The 17280-nt window shown below is 41.7% G+C and overlaps 2 protein-coding genes across 2 annotated transcripts in view; both read left to right on the top strand.

The window, feature by feature from the left end:
* Nucleotides 1–831, top strand: part of atad2 (ATPase family AAA domain containing 2) — a 14317-nt gene extending 13486 nt beyond the window's left edge. Inside the window, exon 29 of the mRNA XM_013913385.1 lies at nucleotides 823–831. Within this exon, the coding sequence (XP_013768839.1) occupies nucleotides 823–831 (9 nt within the window). The remainder of the gene's footprint in view (nucleotides 1–822) is intronic.
* Nucleotides 811–16900, top strand: zhx1 (zinc fingers and homeoboxes 1). The gene is made up of 8 exons (XM_005743256.1): nucleotides 811–1525; nucleotides 3846–4176; nucleotides 4289–4752; nucleotides 5077–5280; nucleotides 5586–5801; nucleotides 6482–6646; nucleotides 6802–8025; nucleotides 11577–16900. The coding sequence occupies exons 2-8, from the start codon at nucleotides 3960–3962 to the stop codon at nucleotides 11856–11858; spliced, it is 2772 nt and encodes a 923-aa protein (XP_005743313.1). The 5' UTR covers nucleotides 811–1525; nucleotides 3846–3959; the 3' UTR covers nucleotides 11859–16900.
* Nucleotides 16901–17280: the final 380 nt, after the last annotated feature.

Here is a 17280-nt window from a genome sequence, read left to right as displayed (position 1 = left end):
TTTTTTTTTTTTTATCCCCAAGCTGATCATTTAAAAATGACTAGGTCCACAGAAATCTGCTATATTTGTGCACTTCAGGGTATCAGCAGACTGTATTAGAAAGCATCATAATACTATCACTTCCTGTATTTCACTACTACAAGTTGTGGTTGACTGTTCGAAAGCCAATCGGGTTTAGAAAGTTTTACAAGTTGTTATCAGCGACTGCAGCGGGACTACTCAAACAAACTTATCTGATCTTATATATAGATAATACTTTTAACGACCATTGTTAAGAATAGGTAGACCGGAGAGATTAAATAATTGCATTATGGGAAATTGAGGATCCAGGATTTTTAAAAATGTGACCCCATTTTAGGCATTCATCCCTTCACAGATGCTCATAACTTGTCTCCTAACAACCATGTGACTTTATTATGGCACATTAATTAAATGAAGTGCATTTAAAATTATCCACACACTGATTTTGGTTGCGTAATGCCAGTGATAACTAACTGATAACAAAAAGCGAAGTAAATACAACCTGAAGTGTTTAACCAGTTATACCGCGCTTCATGTATGACTGTTGCATTATACTCTGACGCATTCTTGTTATTGTTTATAGCCGAAAGGAGGCGACAACCTCGTTTTATTTTAAATATATAAAAGACGTTTTTTTTCGGGCGGTTTAAAAGGTTTTTTCCTTATTGGCCTTTTTTTTCAAAAGTGAAAATAATCACGAGAAAAGCCTGAACAGCAACTGTACACAGTATCGCGTGTGTTGAAAGGAAAGTCTGCATTGTCAGTGTTGTCCTTAAGTAGCTTCTCATCGTGCCCTGACAGGTCATGTAAGGACATTTTGGCACGCAGCCGGATCGGGGAAATGATGAGTTTACAGCCCGCCGCACACGCTGTTTGACACGCAGTTACTCTCTAAGGATATCACGGCCAAAACAAGCTCACACCGAGTCCACTGTAGTGCTGTTAAATTGGGCATTTTGTAGCCTAAAATTTCTCCCCAAAAATTTTAAGAGCACAGAGAGAGTCGCCGAGGAATGACGTCAGGACGTATTACATTGAATGATGACGCCGTTTGATCATTAAAAAAATCTGCCGTTAAAAAAAAATCAGAGAATTGGGTCAGCAAACAGCACGGTATGAATGTAACTCCCGTGCGTTCGTTCGGTGGTTCAACTTTGACAAAGAAGCCCCCGCTTTGGCGTGAAGTAACCTGCTCCGACGGGGAGAGAGGGAGATGTCCGGTGTTTTCCAGCATCTGCCAACGACAGCCGTAGCCGTTAGACCGGTCCGTCTGTCTGTCTGCGTCCCTCGGCTGGGTTTGGGAAGACCCGTTTGCCCGGATAACGTTAACGCTGCTGCGGTCCCGGGCCAGGCTCGGGTCTGAGCGGTTAGCCGGGGGAAAGCAGAGACGCCGACAGATACCACCAGAGAGGAGCTGAGAGCTGCTCTGCTGAGACCCAGGAAATCACTCCTCGCCTTGTCTCGACAGCCTGGTAGCAACACAGTGCACATTTCAGTAGTTCCAGTAAGTTTACCGCCAGACGTGATCAATAATTATGACTGGCCCGGCTAACACTGGCTAGTTGGCCCATTTCTTTGTACGTGTCGGATGCCTTAGAGTCGAACTAACCATATTTTGTTTAATAATTCGTAGCTTGAACGTGGCATTAATAATTATAACGAATGAGCTAGCTCACACCTCCACATTATTGAGTTGCTAACAGTTGATGCAAATGAGCGCATGATGGCAGAGCAGCGTAGCATGCCGTCCACACCTCTGTGTAATCTGTTAGGGTGACTTTACCAGCAACAAGTCAGGAGAAGTTGGCTCAAAGCGTGTGCAGAGGCGTGTTAGAGGAAAATGTTTGCTTATTTGCTGTAGCACTTGTGTCACAGTCAACAACCTGGCATCCATAAGCTTTTAAGTTGAACTCTTAATTCGCAAAGACACATGCAAAGTGAATTCAAATATTATTTTTGAGCAGGAAATCTGTGCCTTAAAGCGAGATGTAAATAATGAAATAGATTATGATATGATCCCCCTACCATAATTGCTTTAATATATCCTGATCTGACTAATTTAAGTCATTTTAGCGGTCTTTTTAAAAGCCCTTGCCAAACTTATAGTCTTCACAACTACAAGATGTATTCTGAAGGCCTCAAAGGGCTCTTTAGAACTTGACAGGATGACGCCACACACTTCAAGATCACAATGTCAAAGTTTAAATAAAACAGAACTCACTGTCACTTCCGAAGAAGGTTGTTATCACCGACACCTAATCTCAAACACCTGACTCAAATTTTATGGATCTCCTTTGTTTATCTAAATGTAAATTTACTGTCATTTATTTGAATATCTTCTTCAGCTGGATTTAACTGTTTCAAAGTGGATCCAGTCTCTGCTTGTTCAGATTTTTTCACGTGACTGTATATGAGGATGCGGCCCCTTTTAAGTCCTGTATGATTATTTCTTGTTACCTTCTGTGCCCAGTGTATTATGTGTAACACCTGTTATTAATAGTCTAATAATAACCTGTTAATAACATGTGACATACACTGTCTGAATGCTGCTTGTTTTCAACAGTCAAATATACCACATGTATCAAATCACTCACCAAATCTGATATAAAAAAAAAATGCTTAAAATTTAGCTGAATTTGCCTTAAAATGAGATTTTGTTTTTAACAATCTTCTCACTCTTTGAAGTTATGCTTGTAGCACCATGTTTGCTGTTGCAGTATCTCTCTTTTAATGTCTCTGGTATAAATTCAACAGTGTCTGTGATGACTTTAGGAGGCAGAGAACTCAGCTGATCAAGTTTTAGTTACGCCTCACAATTTCATGCAGTTACATCATCATCTGAAGGACTGTGCAGTTCGTAGCCTGTGCAGTGCACTATGTAAAAATATAACTTAACTGGCCTAGTTGTCTCACTATTATAACATCATCATTAAGTCACATCACACATCAAGTAATTAAAGACACATATTGCAGTATACTGATGAATGAACATAATGAATAACTTCATTCGAGATGAAAAAAGAAATCACCTCATGGGGACTTCATCTGCAGCATAGGGTGGAACTCACTGTGTTAATCAATGATTTGTTTGGGTGATTGTTTAATCTTAAATAGTGACTGCTGCCGGTCAGCATGATTCCATAGTAATGCTCTAAACTGAAATTGGTAACAGTATCAGAGGTTAACCCCACCGTCATTGACACCTTTACTGCTAGTTAAGTGGTAAAAGCCTTAAAGATGAAGTGAAAGTCTTATGTGGGTTTTATGAATCATATCCTGAAGGTGGTAATTGTACAAAGCTAGTGCAGCATGTGTAGCTCCAGTTCATAGATGTCTCCTAAATGCATGACATTTAGGCAATCATTAAGCTTCTGTTCTTAAAATAGCGCACTCGCCGAATGTTACAGACTGTGGTGTTGCAGCTTTCCTAAGGATTGCCCGTCCAAACCGGGGGCCTGAAGTCATTTGTTAATAAAATCAAACACAAAAAATAAAAGAAACAATAAATAAAAACCCGTCCAGTCATTTTGTAAGGATAAGTTGGAGTTTTAAGCCTTCAGCGTAATTACGCTTTGTAATTAATTAAACCTGCATTCACTCAGGTTAAATAGCTTGGGCTTACTTGTAATGCCCTTCCCTGCGTGCCTCTTTAAAACACTCAACTCAGTAACAAATACACAGCTGAAAACTGAACTCCTGTCCCACACACAGTTTCTTACCTTTGGCAGCAAAGGAAAGATTTGATAACAACAATAGGAACGCTTAAGCAACAGTGGGCAGATTATTTGAATAATTGTTTTGTCTGTGTGTGTGTTTTTCAACAGAAATACAGAATTCAAGGATTTTAAAGTGGGAGCACGTTTGCTTGCGATATGTGAGTCTCGGCAGTTCTGCCACGCATCTAGTTTTGCCGGAGAAGTAAAAAGTTTGGTTTGACAATGTCGAGCCGCCGGAAATCCACCACACCTTGCATGGTGGTGCCCTCTGATGTGGTTGAGCAGGAGCAAGAGGAGGTGGAGGAGAAAACAGAGAAAACGAAGGAGGAAGACGCTGGGGAGGAGGAGGAGGGAAAGGTGAAGGAGGGAACGGAGGAGGGGCTGACTGCAGAGGAGCTGGGGCAGGCTGTAGTTGTTGTTCCTGCTCCACCAGATTCAGGTAAGACTCTTTCTTGGTCTCATTCTCACCTGACAAACCTGTAATATACTTAGTATACACAGATGTGCTGTAAATAATGAATGCTGCATTATTGTTACTGTTTATACTACAGATGAACCTGGTGTATCTACTGTAGACAACAGAGAGGCTGTCGGTCCGTCACTGAAAAGCAGCACTACAAATCCTCCTGAGGATCTGAGCAGCGATCAGCCCACCCACGAGCAACAGTGTGACACCCCTGAGGAGGGGGGAGCAGACCCCGCTGCAGTTGCTGCCATCTCTCTCAGCAAGACCCCGATCATGAGGATGAAGACCAAATCTGAACCCAAGAGAATCGCTGTGTCCCTGAAATCGGCAGACGAGGCAGCGGAGGCTTTTGGAGGAGGTGGCGATGGAGAGTTGGGTGGGGAGCAGGAACCCATTGAAGCTCCTCCGGGGCCGATGACGCCTGTGGAGATGCTCATGCACGACTCCATGAAGCTCGGGGGAGGCGGCTTGCTGATCACCCCTCAGTTTGAACAGCAGAGGAAGTCATCCATTTTAAATCCTACAGTCCTGCCTGCTGGTCTGGCACAGGTAGAGACACTATATAATGTCATGTGTTTTACAGCTGTACGAATTCCGATTTTACCAGTGCCTGTGAGCAATTAATGCATGTGGTGAGACCCAGCAGCGGTCTGTACCTAAAACCTGCTGCAAGCTTTTGGACAAAGGGTTGCTGTAATGTTAAATATCAACAGCATAATAGCAGCCCTTCAGCTGATAAATATTCATTGCCTCGTTCAGGAACACTTCAGCTGGTCAGAAGCCTGCCAAATAGAGCTTGGACACCATCTCTCCTTTAGCTGCTCTGCATGGATGACATTTCTCATTTCCATCCCTCTCTGTCTTTTGTTCCAGGTGCTCTCTGCCTTCCAGGCCCAGCAAAACACAGCAGCAGTTCAGCCCCAGCTGCTGATTCCACTTAGCAGCATCCCCTCCTACAGTGCCGCTATGGACACCAACCCTCTGCTGGGCACCACATATAAGAAGTTCCCTTACCCCTCCATGGCTGAGATCAGCAGCCTGGCAGCACAAACACAGTTCACAGAGGAACAGATCAAGGTACCTCTGCTCATAAAGCTTTCATGATTTCTTAGTTCTTACTTTGAATATTTTTCACACATTTAAGTAAGTAGGACTAAAATCGGATATATTGGTGAGTCACCAGTAAGGAATTCAGAGGCTCATTACTGATGATTACTTTTGTGTTATGGCCATCATTGTTTTTGTAGTGTAGTATTACTTGTTGTTTTACAAGTGAAACGCTTCCTCAATTGGAATTCCCATTTTTCATGTACAAATGGACTGTTTTAAAGTATACTTTAAAACAAAATATTAGAGTCAGATGTGCTCGATCTGTGTCGCAGGTGTGGTTCTCAGCTCAGAGGCTGAAGCACGGTGTCAGCTGGACTCCAGAAGAAGTGGAAGAGGCCAGGAGGAAGCAGTTTAATGGCACGGTGCACACTGTGCCTCAGACTATCACTGTCATACCTGCTCACCAGCTGTCGGCTGCTGCTAACGGCCTGCAGTCCATCCTTCAGACCTGCCAGATAGTGGGCCAGCCTGGCCTCGTGTTCACACAGGTAGGTAAGGAAAAAACACGTGTTACATTTGACCCAGCCTTAACCTGGCTTGGGTTTCTCAGCTTTTCACCTTGTCTCAGGTACAATGAACTAGTCTGAATGAGTAGTAATGTAATGCAAAGGAGTAATCAATTACAAATCCATCTAAGAAGGTGTGCGCATATGAATAGCTTTCCTGTTGATGTCACAGTGACGATTTGAAAATGAGCACATCACTTTAACTGTTTGAAAAACCAATTCCATAAAAGCTGGCTGCGATTGCATTCTGAATTCCAGTAATACTAAATTAGCCACTCAGAAACAACAGTACTGATGGACACACAGACTTCCCTCGTGCTTTTACACCCAATGTTGACGTTGCTTTGCATCTCTGGAACCGAGCCTCTTATACCAAATGAATGCAGAACAAATAGGTGAATTATTACTCTCACTTTGGTGTGTGAGAACTGAATTCTTTCTGAGTGAGCTGGATGTTCTGACCTCTGTTGATTTTGGTCTTTAGCCAGACATGAGAGGAGATGGGAATTGGAGTCTTGCCAAAAAAGCCACTAGCACAAGTACATGAAAACATTACAGCGGCTAAACCCTTAAAAAAAACACTTTTGTTTTATAAACACGTTTTCCCTTTAAACAAAACATCACATCTCTGTCCTTTATTATTTTTTTCTGATGCTATGTAGGTTGGCCCAGGAGGCAACCTTCCAGTGACCAGTCCCATCACCCTGACAGTGGCAGGGTTGCCTAGCCAGTCCCAGAGCTCCAGCAGAGTTTCCTGCCAGCCCACCCTGACAAACAGTGAGCTGAAGCGGGCTACCACTATCCAGCCTCCCTCTCTTTCACCACAGGTGTGGAAAGCACTTACAGCTCGTGCTACCAAGAAGAACCTTTAATGGCTTTATAATCAGTACACAAAAATGACCTTGTGGTGTTTCTTTCAGCTAGAACTTTGTTGGAGAAACAAAATGTAAATAAAATGTAACTTTTTCCTTCTGTCTCTAAGGAGAACTCAGCCCTCAGTGTTGACACATTCAGCATGCGACCTAAGAAATCCAAAGAGCAGCTGGCGGAGCTGAAAGCCAGCTACCTGAAGAACCACTTTGTCACAGATGCCGAAATTGCCCGATTGATGAAACTTACCAACCTGACGAAAGGGGAGATCAAAAAGTGGTTCAGTGACACCAGGTACAACCAGCGCAACTCCAAGAACAGCCACGTCATCGTGTTTCACGACGGAGGTGGTAGAAGCGGGGGCACATGTAGCAGCGCTGCTAACACCACCATTGTTATCGACTCCAGCGACGAGACCCCGACATCACCCCATCCTCCACGTACACCTCCTGTGAAGGAGAAGGAGACCCGTCCCAAAACGTGGAACCCGTTTCCAGACTTTACCCTGCAGAAGTTTAAGGAGAAGACGCCGGAGCAGCTTGTGGTGCTGGAGGAGAGTTTTGAGAAGAACACCACACCTTCAGATGAAGAGCTGAGCCGCCTGAGGACGGAGACTAAACTGACACGGAGGGAAATTGACGCCTGGTTCACCGAGAGACGAAAAATGCCATCCGTCAGCACCTCGTCTCCAGATTCCTCTGAAGGAGGAAAAATAGAAACAGATGGAGCAAAAGCAGGAGAAGGGGGAGGAACAGGAGCAACGGCCTCTTCTTCACCTCCTGCCTCCTCATCTCGAAAAGGTAGTCAAACTCCTCCTGGGAATCGCACCAAGCATTTGCCCAGCAGCAACAAGAAGGACATTAAGGACAAGAGTAAAAAGACTCCGGAGCAGCTCCATATTCTGAAAAGTGCCTTTGTTAGGACCCAGTGGCCCACACCAGAGGAGTACGATCAGCTGGCAGAGGAAAGCGGCCTTCCTCGCTCCTACATTGTCAGCTGGTTCGGAGACTCTCGGTATTCCTGGAAGAACGGAAACCTGAAGTGGTTCTTTCAATACCAAAGTGGCAACATCGAAGGACCAAACAGCGGAGGTGGGAGTAAACTGGGAAGCGGCAGTCGGAAAAGACGTGGACGAAATCGTGGGTGGGGACGATCCCGAACCAGGAAGCAGCCAAGAAGGTCCACCTCTTTAAGTTCGGATGTCGACAGGCCAACCCCATCAAAGAAGTTCAAGACTGGGAAGGAGATCCTGAAGGAGTACTACTTGAAGCACCACTTCCTGAATGAGCAAGATCTGGACGAGCTTGTCACCAAGACCAACATGAGCTATGAACAGGTAAGAACAAGTAACTCCTAGGACCACCTTTCCTCTTAGGTGAGGAAAGTAAAATAATAATAATAACAATAATAACTGCAGAATTGAACAATATTTCTTTTTTAAAATCTCTTCCTATTTTAGCTCATCCAGCCAAATGGACGGATGCAATGGTGAGGCATCTGTCCATCCGTCCTTCATAGTGCAATTCACAAGAATTATAAATATTGGTCAGATTTTAGAGAAACTTGCACAGCGATCACTTAAAAGGTCTTCACCTAAATTCTGCTCAGTGTCAGGGTTGTATTTATAGTTTTATAGACACGTTTCCCAAGAATCGCTACACCACCTAGGGATGGGTGTCCAACTCCAGGACTCAAGGGCCAGTGTCCTGCAGGGTTTAGATGTTTCCTTGATCCAGCACAGCTGATTTAAATGGCTAAATTACCTCTTCAACATGTCTTGAAGTTCTCCGGAGGCTTGGTAGTGAACTAGTCAGTTGATTTAAGTGTGTTTACCAAGGGTGATATCTAAAACCTGCAGGAGACTGCCTTTAGAGGCCTGAAGTTGGACTCCCCTGCCCTAGGTTGAGTAGCAATTTTTGGGAAAAGTGCCCATAACCATGAATATGATTGTTTGTGTGCATTCTTGTAGATTTTAATTAGTTTTAGTTTAATTATCTTTAGTTTGTGCAATTTAGTTAGTATAGTAACAGGAAAACTTGTAACCTCCTTTCTGTTTGTCTGTGAAGGTTCTCAGTCATCCAGGTCATCGTAGTCTAAGGAGCTTGGGAAGAAAAGCGGCTTCTCGGATGAGAGGTGAAACGTCTTCAAGCAACTTAAAAAAGTCCAGACGCTTTTCTTTTTCAAGCTCCTTAGACTCCTTTCTGTTCTTCACTCATTACAGTAGCCTGTGGACTGTGTTGGATTATGAGCTTGATAAGCTTCTGTATTATTGACATTCTGGTTTTTAAATACTTTGTTTTTACCTAAAAAAAAAAAACCCTTATGAGATGATTTGGTATACAGTGGTCCCTCGTTTATTGCGTTCTAAAAATAACCCGCGTTAAGTGAAATTCGCGAAGTAGCCAACTTTATTTTTTACAGTTATTATAGATTTTGTAAGGCTGTAAAACCCCTCACTACACACTTTATACACATTTCTCAGACACTTTTCTCTCTTGTTTAAACACTATCAGTATTATAGGATGAAACCAAAGGCACCCGCGGTTGCCTTTGCGGTGCGAAACGTATTATTGGCATTGTTGTGTTTGTTGGGGAGAAAACTTACAAACATACAGTGCAGCACTTCAGAGTCACACTGCTAGCGATCGAAGATTTGTGTAAATTTGACAAGCTGAACGCATTCTGTACTGTACAGGAGACACGGCACAGAGGAGATTGATTGACAGTGGTCTACAGCTGGAGCTGGGCGATAGAACGATAACGATATGTATTGCGAAATAACTTTTTCTCGATAGAAAAATGAAACTGTTGCGATAGACCTCATCTCTCTCTCTCTTCCTCTCTTATAAAAAAAAAAGAACAGCCAATCCAAATTAAGTAGCGCAGAGCCGAACCACGTCACGTGACTTGTGAGCACAAGTGCCAAGCCGCACAAGTGCCAAGCCGCACGTGTGTATTTGTTTGGGAAGCAGCCAGCCGCCGGGTAATGGAGGAAATGAGTGTGCCAACTAGAGAAAAATCAACCGAGAGCTTGGGTGACCAGGTTACCGAAGAGAACACAGGTGACGGTTCCAATGCCGGAGAGATTGTCAAAAGGAAAGGCCAGAGAAGTTCCGTAGTGTGGAGGTATTTCAGCTATTTGAAGTCTGACAAAAAACAGAGTAACGCCCACTGTAAATTGTGCCGAAAGCATGTTCCCACAAAGTCTGGAAATACAACAAACCTTTTTTTTTTTTTTTTTTTTATCACCTGAAGCAGTGCCACCCACTAGAGCACGCTCAATCTCTGACTGAAAGCGCCTATTCGTCATCGAAAACAACCAGGGGGAATCCCTGAGAAGCAGCAACAGTCAATTGAGTTGGCTTTCTCCAGCGTCTTACCATATGACAAAAAAGCTAAGAGACATAGCAACATAACGAATGCCATAGCTTACTGTCTTGCTAAAGACATGCTAGCAATAAACACGGTCGACAATGAAGGATTCAAGCAGCTAATTAAGGTAATGGATCCTCGTTACCAACTCCTTGGACATAAACATTTCTCAGACAGCGCTTCCAAAGCAATATTAAAAAAGTTAGTCAATTTTGTCTCTTATTTAGTAGTCTGATTTGTTTGTTCTATTTTGAAACTTAAACGCTTTAACGGCTCCCTTTTGTGTAGTTTGTAATATTTGCCTTTATTTTGCCTAAACTGAAGCTTCATTTTAAGTACATCTACCCTGTTGAACTTATTATGGGAAATAAATATTTAAATCAAAACAAGCTGCTGATTATTTCACATTTTACTTGTGAGCAATGGCACATTTAAATCTTACAAATATAGTTATTTGGGTTATATCGTGATATATATCGTTATCGCCTGAAATAAAAAAAGCATATTGTGATATGAAAAAATCTTATATCGCCCAGCTCTATCTACAGCCAATCAGGACGCAGAACACAATGCGCTGTTAAAAAAAAAGCATGCAAAGTTGCACAAAAAAAATCTGCGAAACAGTGAGGCTGCGGAAGGTGAACCGCATTATAGCGAGGGACCGCTGTATACTGTATAGACAAAATACTGGGCCACCTACATGGAACATCTAAAGGAGCTGCTCAGTTATTGAATTTAGTGCAATGAAGCTCCCAGTCGACACTGGGATGCTGATGTTAATGTCAAAGGAGGTTTGGATCTCTGCAATTACTGAGTCAGCAGAGCGCTCTGTAACTTTCACTTCACGGCGGAGTGTCTGTGGTTCCTAAACACTTTCACTTTGCTGTATTACCACTTACCACTGATTGTGAAACACTGTACCTAGAAATATCTGGAAATGTTTTCAGTGACGAGATCCTATTACAGCACTACGCTTAAATTCAGTGATCTCTGCAGAACAACCTGTTCTTTTACAAATGTTTATAAAGGCCCTTTGTCATGCTAGTTACTTGATATTGTACATCTGTTGCAATGACATTGGAAAAAAGCTGAATTCAAAGATTAAGAGATTTGGCCCAATAATGTATATTTAGTCAAAAGATAATGAGTTAAAGTACTTTTGCCTGCTCTCTTATTTCTCCATGGGTCACCGCAATGAATGAGTCCACTTTATTTGACACAGATTTGGTATTTGGCACAGATTTTTCACCACATTCCTTTCTTGAGGCAAACCTTCCATTTATCCTGGACCAGCACTATGCTAGTTTGTGACCCCCTGAGGCTAGGGTTGTGTCTCTGTGCCACTAGTTAAAAGATAATCAGGATTGTTACAGAAAACGTACTAAGGGTTGCATGGACCTAACTGGTCTTCATGTCATTAACACTCACTAGTAAAGTGAAAGTATTTTCAACCACCTCGAAGCTGAGAAATAACCTTCTGAGGTCATGACCTCCTCTTTCTCTGTTTGTCGAAAGGTGAGGGAGTGGTTCGCCGAGGTGCAGCGACGCTTGGACGGGGGGTTAGATCCTTTCCTGGAACCAAGCGCACAGAGGACTGATGGAGACGAAGGAACACAGGAGGATGGAGAGGAGACGCAGGGAGAGTCAATGGCCACCGACGAGCAGACAGGCGCAGGGCAGGGAGATGAAGAAGATGAGGAGGAGGACGAGGAGGAGGATGGTGATGACACAGACGACAGTGAGGTTTGGGAGCCATCACGCAGCGTCAAGAAATCTTTGTCCGTTTCTGAAGACTAGCAATTGTGGGGAAGTAGGATGAAGCTTAACTGAATGTTACAAGAAATACTGTTTGGAGGAATCGACGCTGGACGGCAGTTAGCTAGACCAAGTGTTTTTATCCCCTGATTTGCATGTGTAGTTCTCCACATTCATTTGCTCTTCAAGCTGTTTCCGAGTCACGTCTATGTGACACTAAGACACGGACTATTAGCTTTAGCTCAATCTCTCACTGTAACTAAGGTGAAAACAAGAATCCGACCCCACACAGAGGCACATGAAACTTTGATAACGCTTATAAAGCACCACCTACATAATGTTTATAAAGAGGAATGGCGTGAAATACAATCTTCAAGCTGAGCTGAGGATGACAACTGTCAGTGAGATAGGTATCCAAAAATATGTTGAATCCAAACACATCCATTAAACCCTTTTTATTTTATTTTTTTAAAGGAAGCAAACTGTCTAAACGACAGATTTTGCTCCTTTCTAATTTGCACTCCTTGCCTGCTTAAATGAAGCTACTAAGCTGCCCCCTTTCAGACACTGATGCTGCTTTTCTTCTGGAAGGAGTGTTTGATAAGTTGTGAGCAAGGGCCTGAATTCAAATATCAATTTGTAATTCTGTGAATGCCCACCCTCCTCTGAGCAGTTGTACTTAAAAAGGTGCTTGAAAATGTATTGCAGCTAGATGTCACTGCTGAGCAGTGTATCCAGTGAAACCAGCACATGACTGTGGGATTTCATTTTACCTGTTTTTTAGCACCTGTGAAGAGCAGATCAAGAGAATCAGCAGGTTATTCGAGCTGACATGAATTTGATGATCTGTGTGAAATGATATGAGAAAAAAGTACCTTAATGCTGAATGAATGCCAAGGCCAGGCATTAAATAACACAGGATGTCTATTCAAGTCTTCCCTTTATACTTGCTCATTGTTTCATTACTCTTATAGATTTTTAACATAACACCTACAGGTCGGATGGGAAAGAATGCGTTTAATATGCACTGCTTTCACCTTTTGATAAAACACCTCCTGTGATCTGTTCTGACCTTTTTAAAGGGGCTTGTGTAGATCATGAGAATGAGAGCGTTTATGTGAAGTTGAATGTGTTGTCTTCTGGGCAGTGAGCTACAAAGGCACCATTTGTGCACTAAATAAGGGCCACTGGGAGATGGACCTCTGGTTCCGTTGAAATAACAACACAGACGCAAAAACTTTGCTGCAGTGTTTTACTAGTGGTGACCTGTACGTTTCCCTAAAATCGCGCAAATAAAAGCAAGTTCTCACCTTAACAAGACTGCAGTTAGCACCACATCAATGATATGAGGCCTGTGAATCACGATGGCTCTGACTCGTACTTTAGAAAAGTAAAAGCAAAAACAGTTAGGCAGTATTTCAAATAACAATCTGACTCCTTTCTGCACTGAAGAGAGAAACCTGAAGCACCTAAAGTAAACTTTAAAAATCAATGCACTTTGTCCACTTGTGTTCATAGTGGACTAAATACTGATTAGGCACCTTAATCTCATTTAATTCCATGAAATGGAAGACCAAATCTGTTTTGTATGACTACAAACTGAACCAGTGTTTTGCCTTTTTTTTTATTTGTACTAACCTGGAATGTTACCAGTTTAATCACTTTTTTAATAATATATTTGTTTCTTAGTTGGATGTTTATATGGCTGAAAATAATAGAACAATCACCCAACATGTTGTTTCACTAAATTGCACAATTTGAGCCCAATTTTTCAAGATTTCTTGGTATGAAAATGCATTTGCATTATATGTCTTGTAATCCTGTTGTTGCTTTAAATCAAGGGAACCGTTTCCCGTGTTGTCTCCCTCTTGTTTCTACACGCCCCTGCCCGCTGCTTTACCCCTCTCCTCCTGTGTTGTTTGTCAAATAAGTGACTATTACATGACGTGCACTTCCCAAGGTGTAAACATTAGCGGCGTCGTATTAGCTCTCTGTCTCGGTAAATTGTCTGCAGCTTAAGCAGGCACAGAGGCAAAGGGACTGAAAACTGAAAAACGCTTTGGAAAACTAAAAGACGTTCTTGGATAAAGTTGCTTTCTCTCATCGGAGGAATCGTTGTGATGAAGACGCGGCACAGCTTTCCCTCTGCGGCGAGAAGACTACCAAATAAAGCTCCACTCTCTGTTTTCTTGACTCTTTCAAACTCTTTGCGAACTGTCCCGACTGCTGTTCTTCACTGACAGGAGAGAGAAACCGATGAAGCTTTGCAGGTTAACCTTTGTGCCTACGTGGCTCGTCGCTTGTTTTGAACAGAATTTCACCAACTCTCAACTTTGGAAATCAGTAAACTTAAGGAAGGATTGTTCAAACTAATGATGATGCATGAGCGAGCTCTGCTTTCTGCTGACGCTGTTAGATGCCTAGCTACACTGAAGCTAACATTGGTAACTTCAGTTCTAAGTCCTTAAACAGACACCTTGAAGTTCTGAATTTTGATAGTGTTTAGAACGTATCCCCGGGCACTTGTCGCACTAGAAGTCACTGCGGTTAGATTTCCAACATCTTTAGCTTTAATCCAGCTGAAACCTTTTATCTGTTTGGTCATCATGTGACGAGTGCCTGGTCATGAAAATAACAGAGTCACCGTTTTAAAGAATACTTTTGTCTAATACTGCATGCAATAACCAAGACAAACAACATTTGTACATATTTGGGGTTGGTATACTTGGCACAGTAGAAGCCTCATCCTGGTTAAACTGAAAATGTAGCTTAAAAATGCGATTCGAGGACCTGTTTTCTTTTGAAAATGTTGCTCAAATCACTGGAATATTTGCTAAGTTTGAGCTACTTTTAGTTTAGAGGGGCTTATTTTAATGACTTATTTCTATTTTGCACAACATTTTAAAAAAAATAAAAAAACACCCCAAGTGCAGCCGTTTTGTGCTCTTTTCTAAGCATCTATGATCTCATATGCTAATGTCTATACATGGTACAAAATGGCAGTCAGTACTCAATTTAGTCTACAGGTTAGGCTTCATGCTGCCCCCAGGTATCCAGCCCACAGTCTTTTACAGTGTGCTGTTTCATTATTATAGTCGATCTGTTTTGAATGGTTTTTATATGTTTCTATCTATGAAAACTGTCATTGCAACTCTATCCAGTCAACAGTGGACTTCCTGTTAGCAAGACAGGCTCAATATGTACAATAGATTAGTGTTTTTAATTAGAATCAGTTTTAGAGTTCACTGTGCACAAGTGGCTTTTTGGTACTTTGCAAAAATGTAGAATCATAACTCAAGAGAAAAGACATGCAGTCAGCTGGATTAATGTTTGAATGAATTGTGCTTGCTAATAGTGTGTTCATATTTGAGGTGCTAATTAGAACACAACTAATGAGCCAGTATTGTTTTCTTTTAGACATAGAAAATCGCACCTAAACATTCTCTGAACATACATAGTTATAAGTCCTTATTATGATAAAATGACAGTGCAGATTATAAACATGGGAAGTTGAGAGTGCCCTCTGGTGGACAAACTGTGCAACGTCAGGACTCATAACATGATTGGTTCTCCTGCCTTTTCTTTGCATTTTAGTTTTTATTGACTAAATATAAATGCTGATACCAGTAGGTCAGCAAATCATTAACATTGACCAGTATTGATCGCTCAGGCTCAAATGTTAATTCTAAATTACTTTATAAACATGCAGTCAGAACCATAAATATCTGGACACTGGCACGTTTTTCTTTTGTGTTAGTGCCTATGTACAGCACCACAGTTCAAGTTGATTTTAAATCAAGCAATCTAGATGTGATGTAAGTGCAGACTTTCAGCTTTAAGTTAAGGCATTTAAAGAAAGGATTGTATTAATGGTTGTACAGTTTTACAGCATTTGAGTGTATCTGAGAGGAGAGTACAACCCTGTAGACTTTAAAATTCATTCTACTAATTCTGTCAGCAGTCACATCATCAATAAATATTAGTGATGTGGTCCCATTAGCAGCTGTTCAAAGATGTTTTCTGGTAAAGTCTAATCTGGTCTTACAGTTCTTGAAGCTATAAATACACAGATGTGTAGCTTATGTCGAGGCTGCCGTGTCTTTTCACTGAGTTATGACTTTATATCCAGCATTCATCACGTATCCCAGTTAACCTTGTGCTGTAGAGCTAAAAGCTAACGTTGTGATCTGAGTAGTTTACCTGCGGTCCTATTACGCTCATATGTCATATCTGTACCTGCTGTACTTCTGCTATAGTCCTCACTTGTTTTCTGTATTTAAAGGTAGTTAGCTGAATGTTTCTTACAGCAATCCAGATGTTTTCACTCTACAGCTGCCAGCTTTTTGGTTTTAGAAAATACACGTTGTCAGATTTGAAAATAACTGTGGACATGAATTGATTTTTTTCTAATCTCACTGTAAAGTTTTTACCTTCTGTATTCTGATCAGATTTTTCCTTCATGTCGGTGCGGTTTGCTTTGGATCCCAAATGTTTTCTTTTCTGCATCAGTACTCTGTGTACCTTCAGATCTGTTTTTGCTGATTCATGACAGTGTCTGGATGTAATTAGTTACAGTTGTTTCTCCACAGACACAGATAATGCAGGACGAACACATGTACGCTCCACTTTAACCAGTGGTTTGAAGCCATTTCAATATATCGCTCCTAAATTTAACTGCGGTACCGACTCCTATAGCTGTAAATAATCTCCTGATAGGCTTTGACTGGAGAAGATTCTCTGAATGAAACTGACCTACTGAGGCTTTTACAAAGTTGAAATCAGTGTTACTCTGCGTCTGTGGAACCAACATTTCCACTAACTTAAAGTTTCTGTGATGACCTTTGATTAATCCTGGTGTGTGTGATTGTTTCTCCAGTGTTGCTGTAGAAGGCTGAAAATACTCTCTGTGGTCCCTGCACTCCTCAGCTTGTAGCTAGCAGCTGTGAGACATGAAATGTGTGCAATGTTAATTTAAAATCCCAGCTGTTATTGAGGCTCTGGCTTGATAGGTTGATTTAGAAAAGATTTATATTTTATACTTGTTTGAGGACAAAACCCAATAAATTTGGATCAAAGGATGTGAACATGTGAGAAGCATTTTGCTTTAAATAATGAAACATGAAGTTTCAGGACATTTAAATTCAGATGTTGTGCAGAAAGTCTGGCATAGTGTCCTGTTAAAAATGAAAACATAAATTCTTGTTTGCCTACATAATGATCCAGCTGTGGAAATGTCACTGAAAACCTATTCACACAGCTTCCATTGGTGAAGTAAGTTTCCTGGTATGCTAAAGTATTTGCACGTGGATGGATGCACAATGTAGTTTGAACATGGTGATCATAACAGTCATGGTATGTTCACATCTGCAAATCAGATGTAAAAGTCTGGAAATGCTTTGCCTACTGAACATAACAGCCTCACTCTGAGTGTAAACAGGAGAAATGAATATTTTCATGTTTTCTG

Source organism: Pundamilia nyererei, unplaced genomic scaffold, assembly GCF_000239375.1.
Source record: "Pundamilia nyererei isolate P.nyererei 1_Seehausen unplaced genomic scaffold, PunNye1.0 scaffold00129, whole genome shotgun sequence".
Classification (NCBI taxonomy): Eukaryota; Metazoa; Chordata; class Actinopteri; order Cichliformes; family Cichlidae; genus Pundamilia; species Pundamilia nyererei.
Note: the sequence above shows the minus strand (reverse complement) of the source record. Positions and strands in the feature narration are given on the sequence as shown.

Bases quoted from the DNA above. Each gene is read 5' to 3' on its own strand.
- zhx1 (XM_005743256.1), top strand. From the start codon at position 3,960: ATGTCGAGCCGCCGGAAATCCACCACACCTTGCATGGTGGTGCCCTCT. The intron at 4,753-5,076 runs GTAGAGACACTA...CTTTTGTTCCAG, and splicing joins TGCCTGCTGGTCTGGCACAG to GTGCTCTCTGCCTTCCAGGC. The intron at 5,802-6,481 runs GTAGGTAAGGAA...GATGCTATGTAG, and splicing joins CTGGCCTCGTGTTCACACAG to GTTGGCCCAGGAGGCAACCT.